Source organism: Terrapene carolina, unplaced genomic scaffold (genome assembly GCF_002925995.2).
Source record: "Terrapene carolina triunguis isolate 2854851 unplaced genomic scaffold, T_m_triunguis-2.0 Scaffold31, whole genome shotgun sequence".
Lineage (NCBI taxonomy): Eukaryota > Metazoa > Chordata > Testudines > Emydidae > Terrapene > Terrapene triunguis.
The window spans coordinates 7,620,994-7,637,790 of record NW_020664382.1 but is presented as its reverse complement, the minus strand read 5'-3'; the positions used below and the strand labels follow the sequence as shown (position 1 = coordinate 7,637,790).

The following is a 16,797-nucleotide window of genomic DNA, read 5'->3' as shown; positions in this document are numbered from 1 at the left end:
GGGAGGAGCAAGGACGCAGCGCGCTCGGGGGGAGAGGTGGAGTGGGGGCGGGCACAGGGCAGAGCTGGGGGTTGAGCACCCCCTAGCACTTTGGAAAGTTGGCGCCTCTGCAGCTGTGCATGTGTTGTCCGGAGGAGGGAGTGGTGCGCTCCAGCGGGATAGCGTGGGTTCATCATCATGTTTAGTTTCCACAGGGAAGTGTTTGCAGCCACTGCCATGCGTCTATTGTCTCCTCTCTCCCTCGGTGCTGCCTTGTAGAGTGTGAGGCTACATTAACAATAACGTGTTAACCCTTGAGGGCTCAGCCGAGTGCTAGTTCATCATTTAGGAGCAAGGCATTCCCTGGGAAATATCCCACCTGATATCAACACAGTTGCTTTAGGAGAAGCTCAGGGAGCTCATTAGCAGGTCCCCAGAAAATCCTCTGATTAGAACTCGTTTAAAACTTATGCTGTATATGTATATAATCTTTTTTGTCTGGCGAAAAAAATTTCCCTGGAACCTAACCCCCCCATTTACATTAATTCTTATGGGGATTCACTTAACATCATTTTGCTTAAAGTCGCATTTTTCAAGGATATAACTACAATGTTAAGCGAGGAGATACTGTATACACTTAGAGGGAATCTACATAAAAAGTCTGGTCATAGCAATAATGAAATATACATAAAATGATATTCCAAACAATGGTTAGTATGTTTCTGAAGTAGCAAAACATTTAACCACATGGTTAAAATTTAGCATATGCTTAGGTGCTTTGTTAGATTAGAGTATATACTAGTAGTTTTCTCGTAATTTTCCCCTCTCACAAGCAGATTACTGGTTAGCGTCTAAAATCACCATTAAAGGATATAAAGATACTTCCCTTGTTGCACATTTGACAAATTCCATACTTCATCATTCAGAAAAGAGACTGTGGCTCCCTTAAGAAACAAGCAATGGCTATCTGGAGGGTCCAACTTAAACAAATTAATGGAAACATCATTACATTTTCTCAAATGAAAATGGTATGAGCCAATCAGATTACCGGATGGTTGATTTATATTTACTGCTAAAAGATGAGAAAAAACCCTTCCAAATCTATCAGAAATGAACTGATTCATAATAGTTATTACAGTGTAATTTTTCTGAAAAAATGGTACTTGTACGACTGGCAAATCAGTTCAATACTTTGAGCCAAACAGAATGAACCCTTCAATAATAGCGTATCCATGCTATTATAGTAATTTCTTCTCTACACCACCACCACTCATACAAAATGACACTGTGATTTGTTATATGATAGAAATAAAAGACATTTATTGTTATCCCGGGATAAATACTTGCTGCGGCTTTGGAAGTAAACGTCAAGGTTTGTGTGCTTGTGCATGTGTGTGCACAAACGGATGGATATTATTTTAGCAGTGGGAGACCATTCATTTGAGAGACAGAGTTCTATGGACATTTGGTCTAAAATACTCTGTGGTTAAGAGTAACTTGCAGTATTTTGTCCTTACCTGGAGGTTTTTCTCTGTGGTTACCCAGTGTCCTCCAACACTAAGAAGTGTAATGATATCATGTTTGTGTGGCAGCAGTTGCGGTTTTAATGTTGACTCATCTTCTTTACTGTATAATCTCACTTTAAAAAACAAAAGGAATACAAATTATGTACAATGCCTAACAAAATAAATTTTATGTTCAGTTTCCGCTTTATCAGAAAAATGTGTTTTGCATATATAAGAAACAGAATCTCATGAAGATTTCTCACTGAAAAGCACGACTTGTACATTTTACATTTTCCTTATTCTTGTTTTTTCAGTTCAGTCTTAAATTGACTCTGAACGTATTTTTAATGGGGTGAAAAACTGTTTTTGAGATACACAGTTTGCAGATCAGTGTAGTAGAATACAGACCAAAACAGATGCATGGCAGTGATTAAATACAGCTGAAAATGTTTTTAGTGAAATATATGCAAAAGCAGAACCTCTATGAAGCAATACCAGTAAGATTATATTAATATATATTCCTTTTAATAAATAAGAGCTCAGTGGAAGTTTTTCTAGAAAGTCCCACAAATGTTTTATTTACCATTAAATAGTAATAAAACCTGTTAACTATAAAGTAAGTCATATTCTCAGCATAGGAGGTTTATTCACATTCACTCTGGGCTTTAATGCTCATGCAAGGTGCTGAATGACAGCACTGGAGATTTATGTCCTTATTTTATCCACTAAACAGCAAAAACAGCAGTAGTACAAATTTCCTCCATGCTGATTCCTTTTCAAACTAAAAGAAAAGATATCAGGCAGGATTTAGAAGATGAATTTTATTTATTTTAATGATCAAAAAAGTCCCAGTTTTAGTCATTCAGCATCATATATTGTCCATGGGAAATAAGTTATTTGCAACATAACTATCCAAGGAGTTTTATTTAAAAGTAACGTAATTAGTAAAATGTTCACTTAACTAGTAATATAATTAGTAAAATGTTTACTTAACAACTAATACTAATCTGTATGACTGTGTAGTAATACCAGATACTTCCATTAAAGGGTGACATAATCTCATACGCTTAAGAAGGTCTGGCATTCAGAGGCACAAGTGCATTTGCACATTGTGGGAGAACAGACACACAATTGTTGTTTATTATGTAAGTGTGTTTTTTAATTGACGTGTTTTGCAATTTGTCAAAAATAAAAATATTTAATACCACTCAGCAGAACAATTCTGCAGCAGTTACAAACCTCCAGCATCTAGGACAATATCCACTCCCAGCCCGCCTGTTTCCTCCAAACAGCTTTCTGCCACATCAATCTTACCATTTGAGACATCAATGACTCGAGCTAGACAGGACAGGAAGTTTGGTCAGTTACAGTAAGAATCTAGAACTTAAACCCAAAGCAGAACACATACAAATGGAGTTTCTATTCTTTAAAATGAGCTATGAACAAAATTGCAGCAAAGCAAAGAAGTCCAGCAGTTTCTATTCTCCAAATTATTTAAGACCAGTGATTGAATTTACTTAAACCAAACGACTACAGTATATTTAACAGCATTTAAGCTCAAAATGAAATATATAGTGGTGTTTATGACAAGACAGCATAAAAAAAAAAATCTATCAGTGATCAAAATTAGATGATGATAGAGGTAATTAGCTATACCAGGGGTTCTCAAACTTCATTGCACCGAGACCTCCTTCTGACAACAAAAATTACTACATGACCCCAGGAGAGGGGACTGAAGCCTGAGTGGGTGGGGGAGCCAAAGCAGAAGTCCAAAGGCTTTAGTCTCAGGCAGGGGACTTGTAATCTGAGTCCTGCTGCCCAGCGCTGAAGCCCTCAGGCTTTGGCCCCGGGCTGTGGGGCTCGGGCTTCGGCCCCCAGCAAGTTTAATGGAGTTGCCAGGGCTAGCTTAGAATGGGGTCACGACCCACAGTTTGAGAACCACTGAGCTATATTATAGAAGCAATATGGACTAGAACAGTGGTCTCCATACTCTGGGACTCACCCCCCTAGCGGGGCGCGGAGGAATGTTCAGGAAGGTGTGGCTGGGCCTGGGCCAGCCCACATGGGGGACGGGGAGGGAGTGGCTCTTAGCCCCACTCTGGCCCCTGCTCGGCTCTGGCCCTGCCCCCAACCCCAGCTGCGGCCCTGCAAGCCTGGCTCCCGGCCCCCGACCACGGCCCAGCTCCCGGTGGGGATGGGGGAGAGAGGGGTGAGGACAGGTTCCATTATGGGAAAGGGGAGGGATGTGATGGGAAAAAAATGGGGGTAACTTGCCTAGAGGAATGATCAGAAAGTCATCATTTTTAATCATGGTTGTGTCACTGACTTGCTTTGTGGATTTGAGCAAGTCACTTGATCGCATTGCATCATTATCCTCATCTAAAATAACCTTGCAATAATGATAACACTTAATTACCTACCTAACAGAAATGCTGTGAAGATTAACATATTACATTTTTTATATAGATTTTAACCTGTATAGTGCTATTACACAATATCACGTTAAAGAATGCTTTCTTGCTCTCTTTTCAAAGCTTTATTGAAGAAAAAGGTGTTGATAAGGTTTATGTTGCACCAACTATCCAGTAGCTCAGGGGTGGGCAAAGTTTTTGGCCCGAGGACCACATCTGGGAATATAAATTGTATGGTGGGCCATTAATGCTCACAAAATTGGGGTTGGGGTGTGGGAGGGGGTGAGGGCTCTGGTTGGGGGTGTGGGCTCGGGGGGGGCTGGGGATGAGGAGTTTGGGGTGTAGGAGGGTGCTCTGGGCTGGGACTGAGGGATTCGGAGGGCGGGAGGGGGATCAGGGCTGGGGCAGGGGGCTGGGGTGCAGGGAGAGGCTGAGGGGCGCAGGCTCTGAGCGGTGCTTACCTCAAGTGGCTCCTGGAAGCAGTGGCTTATCCCTTCTCCGGCCCCTACGTAGAGGCATGGCCAGGCGGCTCTGCACGCTGCCCCATCCGCAGGCACCGCCCCTGCAGCTCCCATTGGAGCGCCGGAAGGGGCCACTGGAGCGCATAGGAGCCGGAGCCGGGCCATGCCACAGCTTCCAGGAGCTGCATGGTGCGGCCCCCGATCCTGCGCCCCGACTGGACAGCGGGAGCTCGCAGGCCGGCTTAAAATGGCTTGTGGGCCGGGTCCGGCCTGCGGGCCGTAGTTTGCCCACCCCTGCAGTAGCTGTTTACATACAGTTATGAAAGTAAGACTGAAATCTCCAATTCCAGTTGCTGGAAATCAAGAACAATTAGGGTACAGAAGTAGCCAATTTAAACTTTTTTCCAGCTTGTGGAATAAAATAGACATTTCTATTTAAATAAGCTGCATCAGTAAAGTTTTTGCACTTTAAATTAACATAACTGAAATAATTACAAATAAAATTGGAGGTACATATCCAAAACATAAGAGATTAAACTAAAATTTGCAAAGTGAACTTACCAATTAAAGGTTGCCTCGTGCCTTTTTGATATTAAGGAAGAAAAAAGGAGAGAAGAAGAAGAAGGTGTGAAGCAGGCATTTAGAAGAGTCAGTAAATGAAAAAAAACAACCAAACTTAGTTAGGAATTGTAGTGAGGCAGAGTGGCCTTCCTTTAAGCCTGACTGTTACTGAAAAATTGCTTACTTTCTCATTTTTACCATATAATTATAAAATAAATCAATATGAATATAAATATTGTACTTATATTTCAGTGTATAGTATATAGAGCAGTATAAACAAGTCATTGTCTGTATGAAATTTTAGTTTATACGGATTTCGCTAGTGCTTTTTATGTAGCCTGTTGTAAAACTAGACAACTATCTAGATGAGTTGATGTACCTGCTGGAAGACTTCTGTGTACCCCCAGGGGAACATGTACCCATGGTTGAGAACTACTATGCTAGAGTATCAGTTGTTTCAGGGGATGCATCTTGGGTACCCTACTATTTCTTTCATTCATTAATCAAAATGATGCCATGACTGAGAGCATAATTCAACATGGTATAAAAAGAAACAAGTATAAATTCTGTAACAGACATATTTCAAAATTATTTAACATCTATTTTAAAAAGCTGGTGATTGGTAACCAATTGTGAGGTGGCAGTCTAGTTATTTGTCTAAAATGTGAAGTGACAGTCTAGTTATTTGGAACCACTTCATTCACATACAGAACATTTAGTGCTATATTCAATGAGTATTTATAAATTTTGAACTTTAGGTCAATGTGCTCCAGCCTATAATTCAAATGTGTTAGTCACAACCCTGTTTAAACCCACTTCTTGCCGGCAAGGTGCAATAACAATTTTTCAACCAGTGCAGACAAGGCTTATCTGTGAAATAAACCATTTTACAAAATCAAAGATCCTCCATAGTTTATAGAAATTAAAAAAAAAACCCAATATTTATTACAAGGTTCACCAAGTCTTCTCTGACCAGCACAATCACATTAGCTCTCTAGAAGCAATATATGGTTCTGACTAACAGTTTCAATGTACCTTAGACAGGTCTTTAGTCCTTCCCTCCTGCTTCCACTGAACTTAATGATGAGTAGTTGGTAAGAGCAACACTTTTCATGACTTGACGCCACCATTTATCTAATACCTGCTATTACTGAGTATGAAAGTTGTCCAGTATCAAACATCTGCTATTTACTATACTGAGAAGGCTCAGAGAGAACCATGTCATCAACACACAGGAGAGCTGTCACAGGGAACGTATATAAATAAACTTTGCAGCTGATTACCATAAGTACACATTTCTTTCTTATGTCTCATCTGTACTCTGCTAGAAATACATTATGCTCATACTTATGTTCATATTCTGTCCTGATTCTGAAATTAACATTAGAATCCACCAGTTTAACATACTTCCTCTGTTTTGCTATTGTCTTTAGTCAACAAATTATGTGAAAACAGCTTCCTGTATATGGACCAAATATTAATACCTACCTTTCAAGTGAAACTTGTACTAAATTTACACATTTTGGAAAAAGCAGGATTTTATGCTTACATTGTCTTTTTTAAAAATTTTACACAAATTAGATTTATTTTCCCTGTATCCCTAATCAAAAACAATCTTTTGACTCCCAAGAATAGTGTCCCAATATCTTACTCCAAAAAATCCTAGTGTATGTCACAACAAACTGGGAACTGAAGGAGTCATTGACGAACACGCACTTGGAGCTTAATCCGAAACCCACTGAAGTCAATGGAAAGACATTGGCTCAAACTTCCAGAGGATTAGATTCCTAACTATAGAACTTCACTGATTTTCTGACAAAGAAATTATACCAGTATCATGAAACTGAGCTCCCTCTTGTTTCTGTAACAATTTAAAACTAATTCCCCATAGTTTGTTTCAATTCTGAATTCAATTCAATTTGTTTCAATTCTGATTTTAGGCAGCTAAATACTATACCTCGGGGTCACGATTATGTCAGAAATACTTCAGGTACAGAGATTTGATTCTGTGCTACTGATGGTCAGATAACATTTTCTTTCTACTCTCGAGCAATGTTATTTACTACATGAAGAGACTGCCCAAGCAGTCTGACTAAAACCAGGCATTAACTTATATAGAAATGTCTTTGCTAGATAAGAAGTATTGGGAAATAGCCAACACCACAACGGATGTGAAGATCAAAAAGTCCTGTTAAATGCATCTAAAAACATATGTTAACTGCCTTTGAAAGGAAATTAGACTAAACCTTTACACTATAGATGAGACTATTTATTTTTAAGTTTGGATTTTAGATTTCAGTTGTTAAAATAAATAAAAACGTCAAATTGAAAAATATATTTCAAAATAATTGTTCCCACAAAGTGTAGTGTCAAAGAATAGAACTTACCCACAGGAGGTCTAAGCCTCTCCAAGTACTGCTTGTCTTCAAGACTATATGCTGTAGAAATTACTTTGGCTCCTCTGTGCTGTGCTAACTGAATAGCTATTGTACCAAATGGCTGCCGGGAAAAATTATATACCAGTTTATTTACAACCACAGTAATGAAATGTAGTTTGAAAAGAAGAGTTGTATTACAAGGGTAGCTCTAGAGCGATCAAAGAAGGACACCTTGAAACAGGCTTAATATTTTTGGTGTCTTAATGAAATATGGCTGGACAAGTATTTCAGATCCCTAGGGGCCTGCTCTTGTGCTCACTGAAGTCAATGGAAGTCTTCTCACTGACTTTAATGGGCTTTGGATCAGGCTCTAGGAGATGAACAATCTCCTTCCAGAACAGCTGTAGCTTGAATTCCAGCTCCAGTGTATAAAGTATTGTAAATGCAGCTGCAATTTCTGAGTATGTCTGTAGAAGAGAGGAAGTCTTTGCGTTTGGTTGCTACTTGAAGGATGACATGCTCCCTAGAGAGGAGCTCCAAGCACTTATCTTGTATATGTTGCAAAGCTATATTTACATTGATGGTTCTTTGCTCAAGTGAACCTAATAGCTGTACCAGCAGTTAAGAGGGCAGGTATTCAAAACTGAACAACAATGTAAGAGAAATTGAAAAGTGGTGGTGTGGAAAGAGGTCAAACTAAAGAAATCTTCTTCCATCTACAGTTGAGGGATCAATATAAAGAGTGTGTCAAAGTAGAGCAAAGCTCCCCACACAACATGGATAGGATTGTACAACTGGCCCAATGTATTTAGGGGTGCCCCTTCTTATCCTAGTGAATCATCTACTGAAAGCCACAGGAAGAGGATACCAGACTTGATTAGTCCAATCTGTCATTGCAAATGCTATGTTCCTGGGTAAATTCCTTGATAAAAGTAAATTACTAGGGACTCACGCAATTAACTCGAAAAATTAATTGTGATTAATCACAGTTTTAATCTCACTATTAAACAATAGAATACTAATTGAAATTCATTAAATATTTGCATGTTGGATGCAAAATATTGGATGCTTTTCTACATTTTAAAATATATTGATTTCAATTACAACACAGAATACAAAAAGTGTACCGTGCTCACTTTATATTATTATTTTTTATTACAAATATTTGCAAAAAAAATAGTATTTTTCAATTCACCTCCTACAATACCGTAGTGCAATGTCTTTATCGTGAAAATACAACTTACAAAGGTAGATTTTTTTTTGTTACATAACTGCCATTAAAAACAAAACAATGTAAAACTTTAGAGCCTACAAGTCCACTTAGTCCTACTTCTTGTTCAGCCAATCGCTAAGAGAAACAGGTTTGTTTACATTTACGGGAGATAATGCTGCCTGCTTCTTATTTATGTCACCTGAAAGTGAGAATGGGTGTACACATGGCACTTTTGTAGCCAGCACTGCAAGGCATTTACGTGCCAGATATGCTAAACATTTGTATGCCCCTTCATGCTTCGGCCACTATTCCAGATGATGTGCTTCCATGCTGATGACGCTCGTTAAAAAAATAATCTGTTAATTAAATTTGTGACTGAACTCCTTGGGGGAGAATTGTATGTCTCTTGCTCTGTTTTACCTGCATTCTGCCATATATTTCATGTTATAGTAGTCTCGGATGATGACCTAGCACATGTTGTTCCTTTTAAGAACACTTTTACTGCAGATTTGACAAAACGTAAAGATGGTACCAATATGAGATTTCTAAAGATAGCTACAGCACTTGACCCAAGGTTTAAGAATCTGAAGTGCCTTCCAAAATCTCAGCCGGACGAGGGGTGGAGCATGTTTTCAGAAGTCTTAAAAGAGCTACACTCCGATGTGGAAACTGCAGAACCAGAACCACCAAAAAAGAAAATCAACCTTCTGCTGGTGGCATCTGATTCAAGATGATGAAAATGAACATGTGTCAGTCCATGCTGCTTTGGATCGTTATCGGGCAGAACCAGTCATCAGCATGGGCATATGTCCTCTGTAACGATGGTTGAAGCATGAAGGGACATATGAATCTTTAGTACATCTGGCACATAAATATGTGACACCAGCTACAACAATGCCATGTGAATGCCTGTTCTCACTTCAGGTGACATTGTAAACAAGAAGCAGGCAGCATGATCTCCTGCAAATGTAAACAAACTTGTTTGTCAGAGCGATTGGCTGAACAAGAAGTAGGACTGAGTGGACTTGTAGGCTCCAAAGTTTCACATTGTTTTATTTTTGAATGCAGGTTTTTTTTTGTACATGGTTCTATATATTTGTAAGTTCAACCTTCATGAAAAAGAGATTGCACTACAGTACTTGTATTAGGTGAACTGAAAAACTATTTATTGTTTTTTACAGTGCAAATATTTATAATAAAAAATAAAAATAAAGTGAGCACTGTATACTTTGTATTCTGTGTTGTAATTGAAATCAATATATTTGAAAATGTAGAAAAACATCACAAAATATTTAAATAAATCAAATTCTATTATTGTTTAACAGCGCAATTTAATCATGTGATTAATCACCATTATTTTTTTTAATCGCTTGACAACTCTATAAATTACTATATATGAGTGGGAAATAATCTGGTCCTAAATTATTTTAAAGATATGCCTTTAGGGTGTTATTGTTACCTACACTTGCTCCATCCATTACTAGTACAGTTTTTCCAGGAGAAACATGGGAAAGATAATGTAGGGCTGTGTATGCTCGTAGGCCATCACGAATGGTCCCTGCTGCTTCAACCCAAGGGACTTTTTCTGGTTTATGAACTGTGTAAAAAAGAAGAAATAAACAGAGCGGTAAAGAAAGCAATAGGTTTTTGTAAAGACTTGACATTTCAATAAAAACAATGTTAACAAGTTTTTATCTCTAGACCCTTAGTCATTTTCTATAAAACTAGAGGAAGAAACGACAAACACCAGTCATTTCCTCTAAATCAAGTCACCTACATAAGAACGGCCATACTGGGTCAGATCAAAGGTCCATCTAGCCCAGTATCCTGTCTTCCGACAGTGGCCAATGCCAGGTGCCCCAGAGGGAATGAACAGAACAGGTAACATCAAATGATCCATCCCCGGTTTCCCATTCCCCAGCTTCTGGCAAACAGAGGCTAGGGACACCATCCCTGCCCATCCTGGCTAAAAGCCATTGATGGATCTATCCTCCATGAATTTATCTAGTTCTTTTTTTAACCCTGTTATGGTCTTAGCCTTTACAACATCCTCTGGCAAAGAGTTCCACAGGTTGACTGTGCATTGTGTGAAAAAATCCTTCCTTTTGTTTGTTTTAAACCTGCTGCCTATTAATTTAATTTGGTGACCTCTAGTTCTTGTGTTATGAGAAGGAGTAAATAACACTTCCTTATTTACTTTTTTCACACCAGTCATGATTTTATAGACCTCTATCATATCCCCCCTTAGTCGTCTCTTTTCCAAGCTGAAAAGTCCCAATCTTATTAATCTCTCCTCACGCGGAAGCCGTTCCATACCCCTAACCTTTTTCAATTTCAATATATCTTTTTTGAGATGGGGAGACCATATCTGCACACACTATTCAAGATGTGGGCGTATCATGGATTTATATAGAGGCAATATGGTATTTTCTATCTTATTATCTATCCTGTTTTTAAATTATTTCCAACATTCTGTTCACTTTTTTGACTGCTGCTGCACACTCAGTGGATGTTTTCAGAGACCTAGTCACAATGACTCCAAGATCTCTTTCTTGAATGGTAACAGCGAATTTAGACCCCCATCATTTTATATGTGTAGTTGGGATTATGTTTTCCAATGTGCACTACTTTGCATTTATCAACACTAAATTTCATCTGCCATTTTGTTGCCCAGTCACCCAGTTTTGTGATATCCTTTTGTAGTGCTTCGCAGTCTGATTGGGACTTAACTATCTTGAGTAGTTTTGTATCATCTGAAAATTTTGCCACCATACTGTTTACCCCTTTTTCCAGATCATTAATGAATATGTTGAATATGACTGATCCCAGTACAGACTGCGGGGGGACACCACTATTTACCTCTCTCAATTCTGAAAACTGACCATTTATTCCTACCCTTTGTTTCCTATCTTTTAACCAGTTACCAATCCATGAGAGCACCTTCCCTCTTATCCCATGACAGCTTACCGGCCTGTAATTGCTGGGATCACCTATGGAACACTTTTTAAAAATTGGCGTCACATTAGCTATCCTCCAGTCATTTCGTACAGAAGCTGATTTAAATGATAGGTTACAAACTACAGTTAGTAGTTCTTCAATTTCACATTTGAGTTCCTTCAAAACTCTTCGGTGAATACCATCTGGTTCTGGTGACTTATTACTGTTTAGTTTATCAATTTGTTCTCTATGCCAGACTTTATTCCAACTGGGTTGGGATACCTTCCTATCTCAATGTCAAATTCTCAACTGAACTTTTAAAATTACCTACGTTAGAAAGAAATATCACTAGACCTGGAATTTCTAGTTTATAAAGTGATTCTGTTCTGTTACTCTGCCCGGTTCCCCAGCACCTGGCAGGACGCAAAAGTCGATTACACTTGTGAGGACATTTTGGTGCAGAATAGTGGTAGAAAGTAGAATCCCCAAGCGTTGCTATTCTGTCCTATATCTCTTCATTGTCTTGTTGCATGTTATTACATTACACTGTAAAATATAAGGCTGCAAAAGCGTTTTTTACCGATATATTACTATTACCTTTATGTAATGGAGGAGAAAAGCAGTGAGAGACAAAAAAAGCATCCTTTAAAAAGCGGAAGTTAAATCCTAGTGAGGAAAATAAAAAGGAGCATAAAATCTGGCAAATGAAGTGTAAAAATATAATTAGGAAGCCTAAAAAAGGATTTGAAGAACAGCTAGCCAAAGACTCAAAAAGTAATAGCAAATTTTTTTTAAAGTACATAAGAAGCAGGATTGGAAGATAGCTGATGTGATGCCAAGCAAGTGAGTTTCATCTCCCTGAGGAAGTGGAAAGACAGTGTGTAGGTAGAATCTGGACTGCCTTTTAAATATGAGGAACAAAAGAATCGAGACTCCGATTGCACAGCTTCCGCTCTCCCCACGATACTACCTGAGGAAAAAGTGATTATTGGGTTGTCCAAATATCTCTGTTGATGCACTGGAGAACTCTAGGATTATCTCAGACACTGTGTGAGTCAGTTCATGACACTGCACATAGTAAACTATACAGGAAAACACAGGAAATCTTAAAAGGGTTTCCTTCTGTAGTATGTATGTATAGTTCACCAGCACATATTTGTCACTTTTATATAACTCCTGATTTTGCTTAGCCTGTGTGTGATGGGACGCCTGCCCCACACTGGGCTCTAAGGGGTTAATAGAGCCCTAGGGAGGCTGCACAGGAGGCAGCCGATCAGAGAAGGGATGAAGAGAGCAGCCAATCAGGGCCAAGCAGGCCCATTAAAAAAAGGGAGCTGCAGGGCAGAGGAGGGCAGTTCTCTGCTGGGAGCCCAGGGAGGATGGAAGGACTGTGTCTCTGTAGGGCTGAGAGAACTGCCAGCACCCTGGACAGAGCAGTACTGCTAACAGGGACCGGGGGAGTGGGAGACAGCTCCTGGCTGGCTGCTGAGGTTTGCAGGCTGAGGCCTTGAGGCAAGGGTAAAGAGGATGCTGGGGCCATGAGGAAAGGCCAGACAACTTGCTGCAGTACCCACTAAGGGAAGTGGCTGAACAGCGGACTGCAGGTTCCCCGGAAGGGGGAAGAAGATGCAGTGGTCCATGGAGAGATGTGGGTCCTACAGTAGGAGTGATGGTGGTGAGGCACCATCAGAGGAGGGTGCACTGCCGAACAGAGCTAATCCTCAAGACAGCCAGCAGGAGGCACCAGAGTGGTGAGCGCACCCCATTACACTGTGGTTTTAAGTGTTAGAGTAATAAACCTTTATTTTCAATATTCATAAACCTGTGACTGTTATTTTACAGACATAAGGAATCATAACCAGGAGGGGATTTAACCTTAAAATGATCTAACCTAGATAACACACTACTTGGTTACATCCAATATATAGGGATCAGGGAGACAATATTTTTCTCAGAATAATTTACAGTTAAAGTGGATTAGGGGGTTTGGTGTCAGTATAAACAAGTTTACATTATCCTTTAAAGAACCCCACCCCCCAGAGCAGTTAATGTTTGCTTCTCCATGGATGGATTCAGAAGAATAGAAAGAAATTGTTAGGATACAATACAATTTCTTTAAGATAGATACCTTGAGCAAGTCATTTCACTAACCAACAGGTTGTGGCAGAGCCAGGAATGGAACCCAAGTGTTTTGACTTCCAGTCCAGTCACTATCCACTAGACAATGCTGCCTCCAGGAAAGGCGAACAGAACCCAAAGAAGGAAATGTTGGTGTAATCTACAATACCATGTTTTCCCTGGGTTTCTGATCTTTGGAATTTGCCTCCCCACCCCACTCTAGTCTGTTAGCGTACATTACAGGTGTTCCTTTGATCCTAAAGCAATGATGATTCAGGATCAGAGGTCAATGCTAGGAGAGACGGTAATAAGCAAGAGTGGAAGTTGTTTTTCAAAATGTTTATCTGTGGGGTAGGTAGGGTAAATCAGTGGGAAAAGAAAAATGAAGCAATGAGGGAAGTTAGGCGAAATAAGAGATGAGTCAGCTTGTGTAGTTTAGTCAGAACATAATGGCATTGCTGCTATTGTTCAAAGGAAGTCTATGAAAGGCGGAGTAGATAGTGGGACATTTGAGTGCTGCTATTATGCATAAACAGAGCAATGGTTCCACCTCACTGGCTGTCTATAAGAGACTACTTTGGGTTTTACATCTATAATCACCTTAAATATTAACAAGTGTCATGATCTACTTACCCAAATAATGCTCATGAACTAGAGCAACTTCACAGAGACCAGACTCTTCCGAATCCAGGGGCAAGATTCCTGAAATTTTTCAGCAAAAAAAAAAAAAATCTTCAATTCAATACAAGTGTATATTACAAATGAAACAAGTTGAGTGTTCCCAGCTGAATCATTAGTGCAGCTTTGTCTACATCACAGTTCCTCTTTTCTCATTTCTATATAATGCAGAAGAAAGTGTCACAGTCTGGATTATTACAATGCTTTAGGTAAAGACAAATGATTTAATGGTGCCACATGTGTTCAAAGTGGTACTCCAGCATTTTCTTTTCTTGATGATAAAGTGATATTCTGCTGTTGGTACTTTGGTTCCTCGTCTGCTCACAAATGAACTCACCTCACACTGCTCCCACGTTGTCTAGCTGCTTCTGCAGTATCTGTGATGAGCACTCTTCTTTCGACTCTACCTGAGTGCATTAGACACTACAGGAAGAAGAGAGATCTCACACCGCAGGTGGGCCCAGATAGGGTCAGATGCTGAAAGCATCGTGGACATGGAGCAATAACATCAATTTAGTACAAGTTTCTATTGATGGGTAGGTATTAATATTTAGTCTTTATACAGGAAGCTGTTTTCACATATGCCTTCAGCTGTGGTGCTTGTACATGACTGCAACTCATTACCAAGACACCTCTCTAATTAAATATCGCTCAGGTTTAGTAGCTGCCAAAATTCCCCCCTTCACAAGTCCCATTTACTTAATAAAAGGCCAATCTACCATTCTTGAATTTACAATTAAACTACTGCTCTAAAAAGAAAGATATCTTAGCAGAGCATTCTCTTTCTCTGTGTAATATATTCTGATGCATATGGTTTTACCTAATTAATCTAATCACTGTCATCAGTCAAATTAAAAAGAAAAAGGAGGAAGTCCTCTTCTAAGTATAAACTCTTAGATTTTAAGATTGAGGATAATTCAATAATTGGTATGCTTATGGTTATATACAGACCATGGACCCATTCTTGCAACCTTTACTCATGGGAAGAGTACCAATGAACTAAGTGGTATTTATTGCATGATTAATGACTGATTTATAAATAAGGGCTACAGTATCAGGCCCAATTTATTTAATTGTTGTAAACCTCAGTGAGAAGTACACACTGGCACTGCACACGAAGATCTAAACAGTTTTGGATAAGTCTAGTAATGACACAACCATAACTATTCTATGCTTTTTTGAAGTCTGTTCAATTTTATTAATAAACTAACACCATAGGCAAGCAAACTGTTATACAACATCCACTGTCCTTTAAATCCCCCATCTATTAAATATGGATAGGCACATTACAACAGCAATTTGGAAATGTATTTGTCAAAATTTTATTTGTGAAGGGAAGAGTTTCATAAGTGGACTTCATATTGTTGTAGCATCTTCATAATATATAAATTTAAAGAGTTGTTTTGAAAGGGAAAATCAAAAGATTTCAGTATTTGGAAAGAAAACTAAAGATAGTTTCAAGATATTTTAAAAGTGTATTTTTCCCTTGAGTGTAATTCTGGTTCTGTTGAGATAAGTGGTAATCAACAAATAGCAATTTTGAAAAATATAAAACAAACTGCTTCTCTTTTTCCAGATACAGGTAACAACAATAGGCCTGATTCTACAATTTTGGATGTCAGTTTCACACCAGTGTAACTCCATTGTTGTCAACTGAGTTACTCCAGATATACATCAGCATAAGACCAGAGTCAAGTCTTTAATATTATCCACACCACTTCAATAACTTTTCAGAGCTTCATTTGACCCTTGCAGATCTCTCGTTACAGTACTTTTCAGCTTTGTTTTCCTTCAATGATTGGGACCAGTTATGTTTCATGAACTAGATCACAAGGTCAATAAAATACACAATTTTAAAAAGTACTGAACACATATGGCCCCAATTCAGTGATATACTTAATCACCTGTACAGTTCCACAGAAGTCAACATGACTACCCAGCCACTCAGAATTAACCAGTTCAAAAAAGAATTAGATAAATTCATGGAGGATAGTGCTATTAGCCAGGATGGGCATGGATGGTGTCCCTAGCCTCTGTTTGCCAGAAGCTGGGAATGGGCGACAGGGGATGTATTACTTGATGATTACCTGTTCTGTTCATTCCCTCTGGGGGCAGCTGGCATTGGCCACTGTCGGAAGACAGGATACTGGGATAGATGGACCTTTGGTTTGACCCAATATGGCTATTCTTATGTGCATAAATTTTACAGGATCAGGGCCAAAATATCTGCAAAACACTGGGCTATAAATAATGTTTTAGTTTATTAGGCAGATCTAAAATTTTTACAAACTGTACATTACTATGTCATTTCTGAAAGCATAAGAATTATTTATTATTAAAGAAGTAAATGGAAAATGTGAACATTAATTTTATTTCACTAAACTTGAAACCAATAATGAAAACGGGCTTTCAAAATTCAGGAAATCCTGGAAAAACTTTTCAAGTGATTTAGAACTTTTTACCTGGAGATTTTTTAAAATTAGTTAATATTATTTTGGGGGGAACAATGGTTAGCACTTGGGTAAGTTTCCCTAGTGGGAAGCCCATAAGAAGTCA

The 16,797-nt window shown here is 38.9% G+C and overlaps 1 protein-coding gene across 4 annotated transcripts in view; it reads right to left on the bottom strand.

Moving 5' to 3' along the window:
* CRYZL1 (crystallin zeta like 1) overlaps positions 1–16,797 on the bottom strand; it is a 28,043-nt gene that overhangs the window by 3,381 nt on the left and 7,865 nt on the right. For all 4 annotated transcript variants that reach the window (XM_024197053.3, XM_024197056.3, XM_026652122.2 and 1 more), the window contains 7 exons: positions 14,197–14,265; positions 9,972–10,105; positions 7,305–7,416; positions 4,918–4,938; positions 2,724–2,822; positions 1,497–1,618; positions 854–959 (listed from right to left, as the gene is read on the bottom strand). In XM_024197053.3, coding sequence (XP_024052821.1) covers positions 854–959; positions 1,497–1,618; positions 2,724–2,822; positions 4,918–4,938; positions 7,305–7,416; positions 9,972–10,105; positions 14,197–14,265 — 663 coding nt within the window. The remainder of the gene's footprint in view (positions 1–853; positions 960–1,496; positions 1,619–2,723; positions 2,823–4,917; positions 4,939–7,304; positions 7,417–9,971; positions 10,106–14,196; positions 14,266–16,797) is intronic.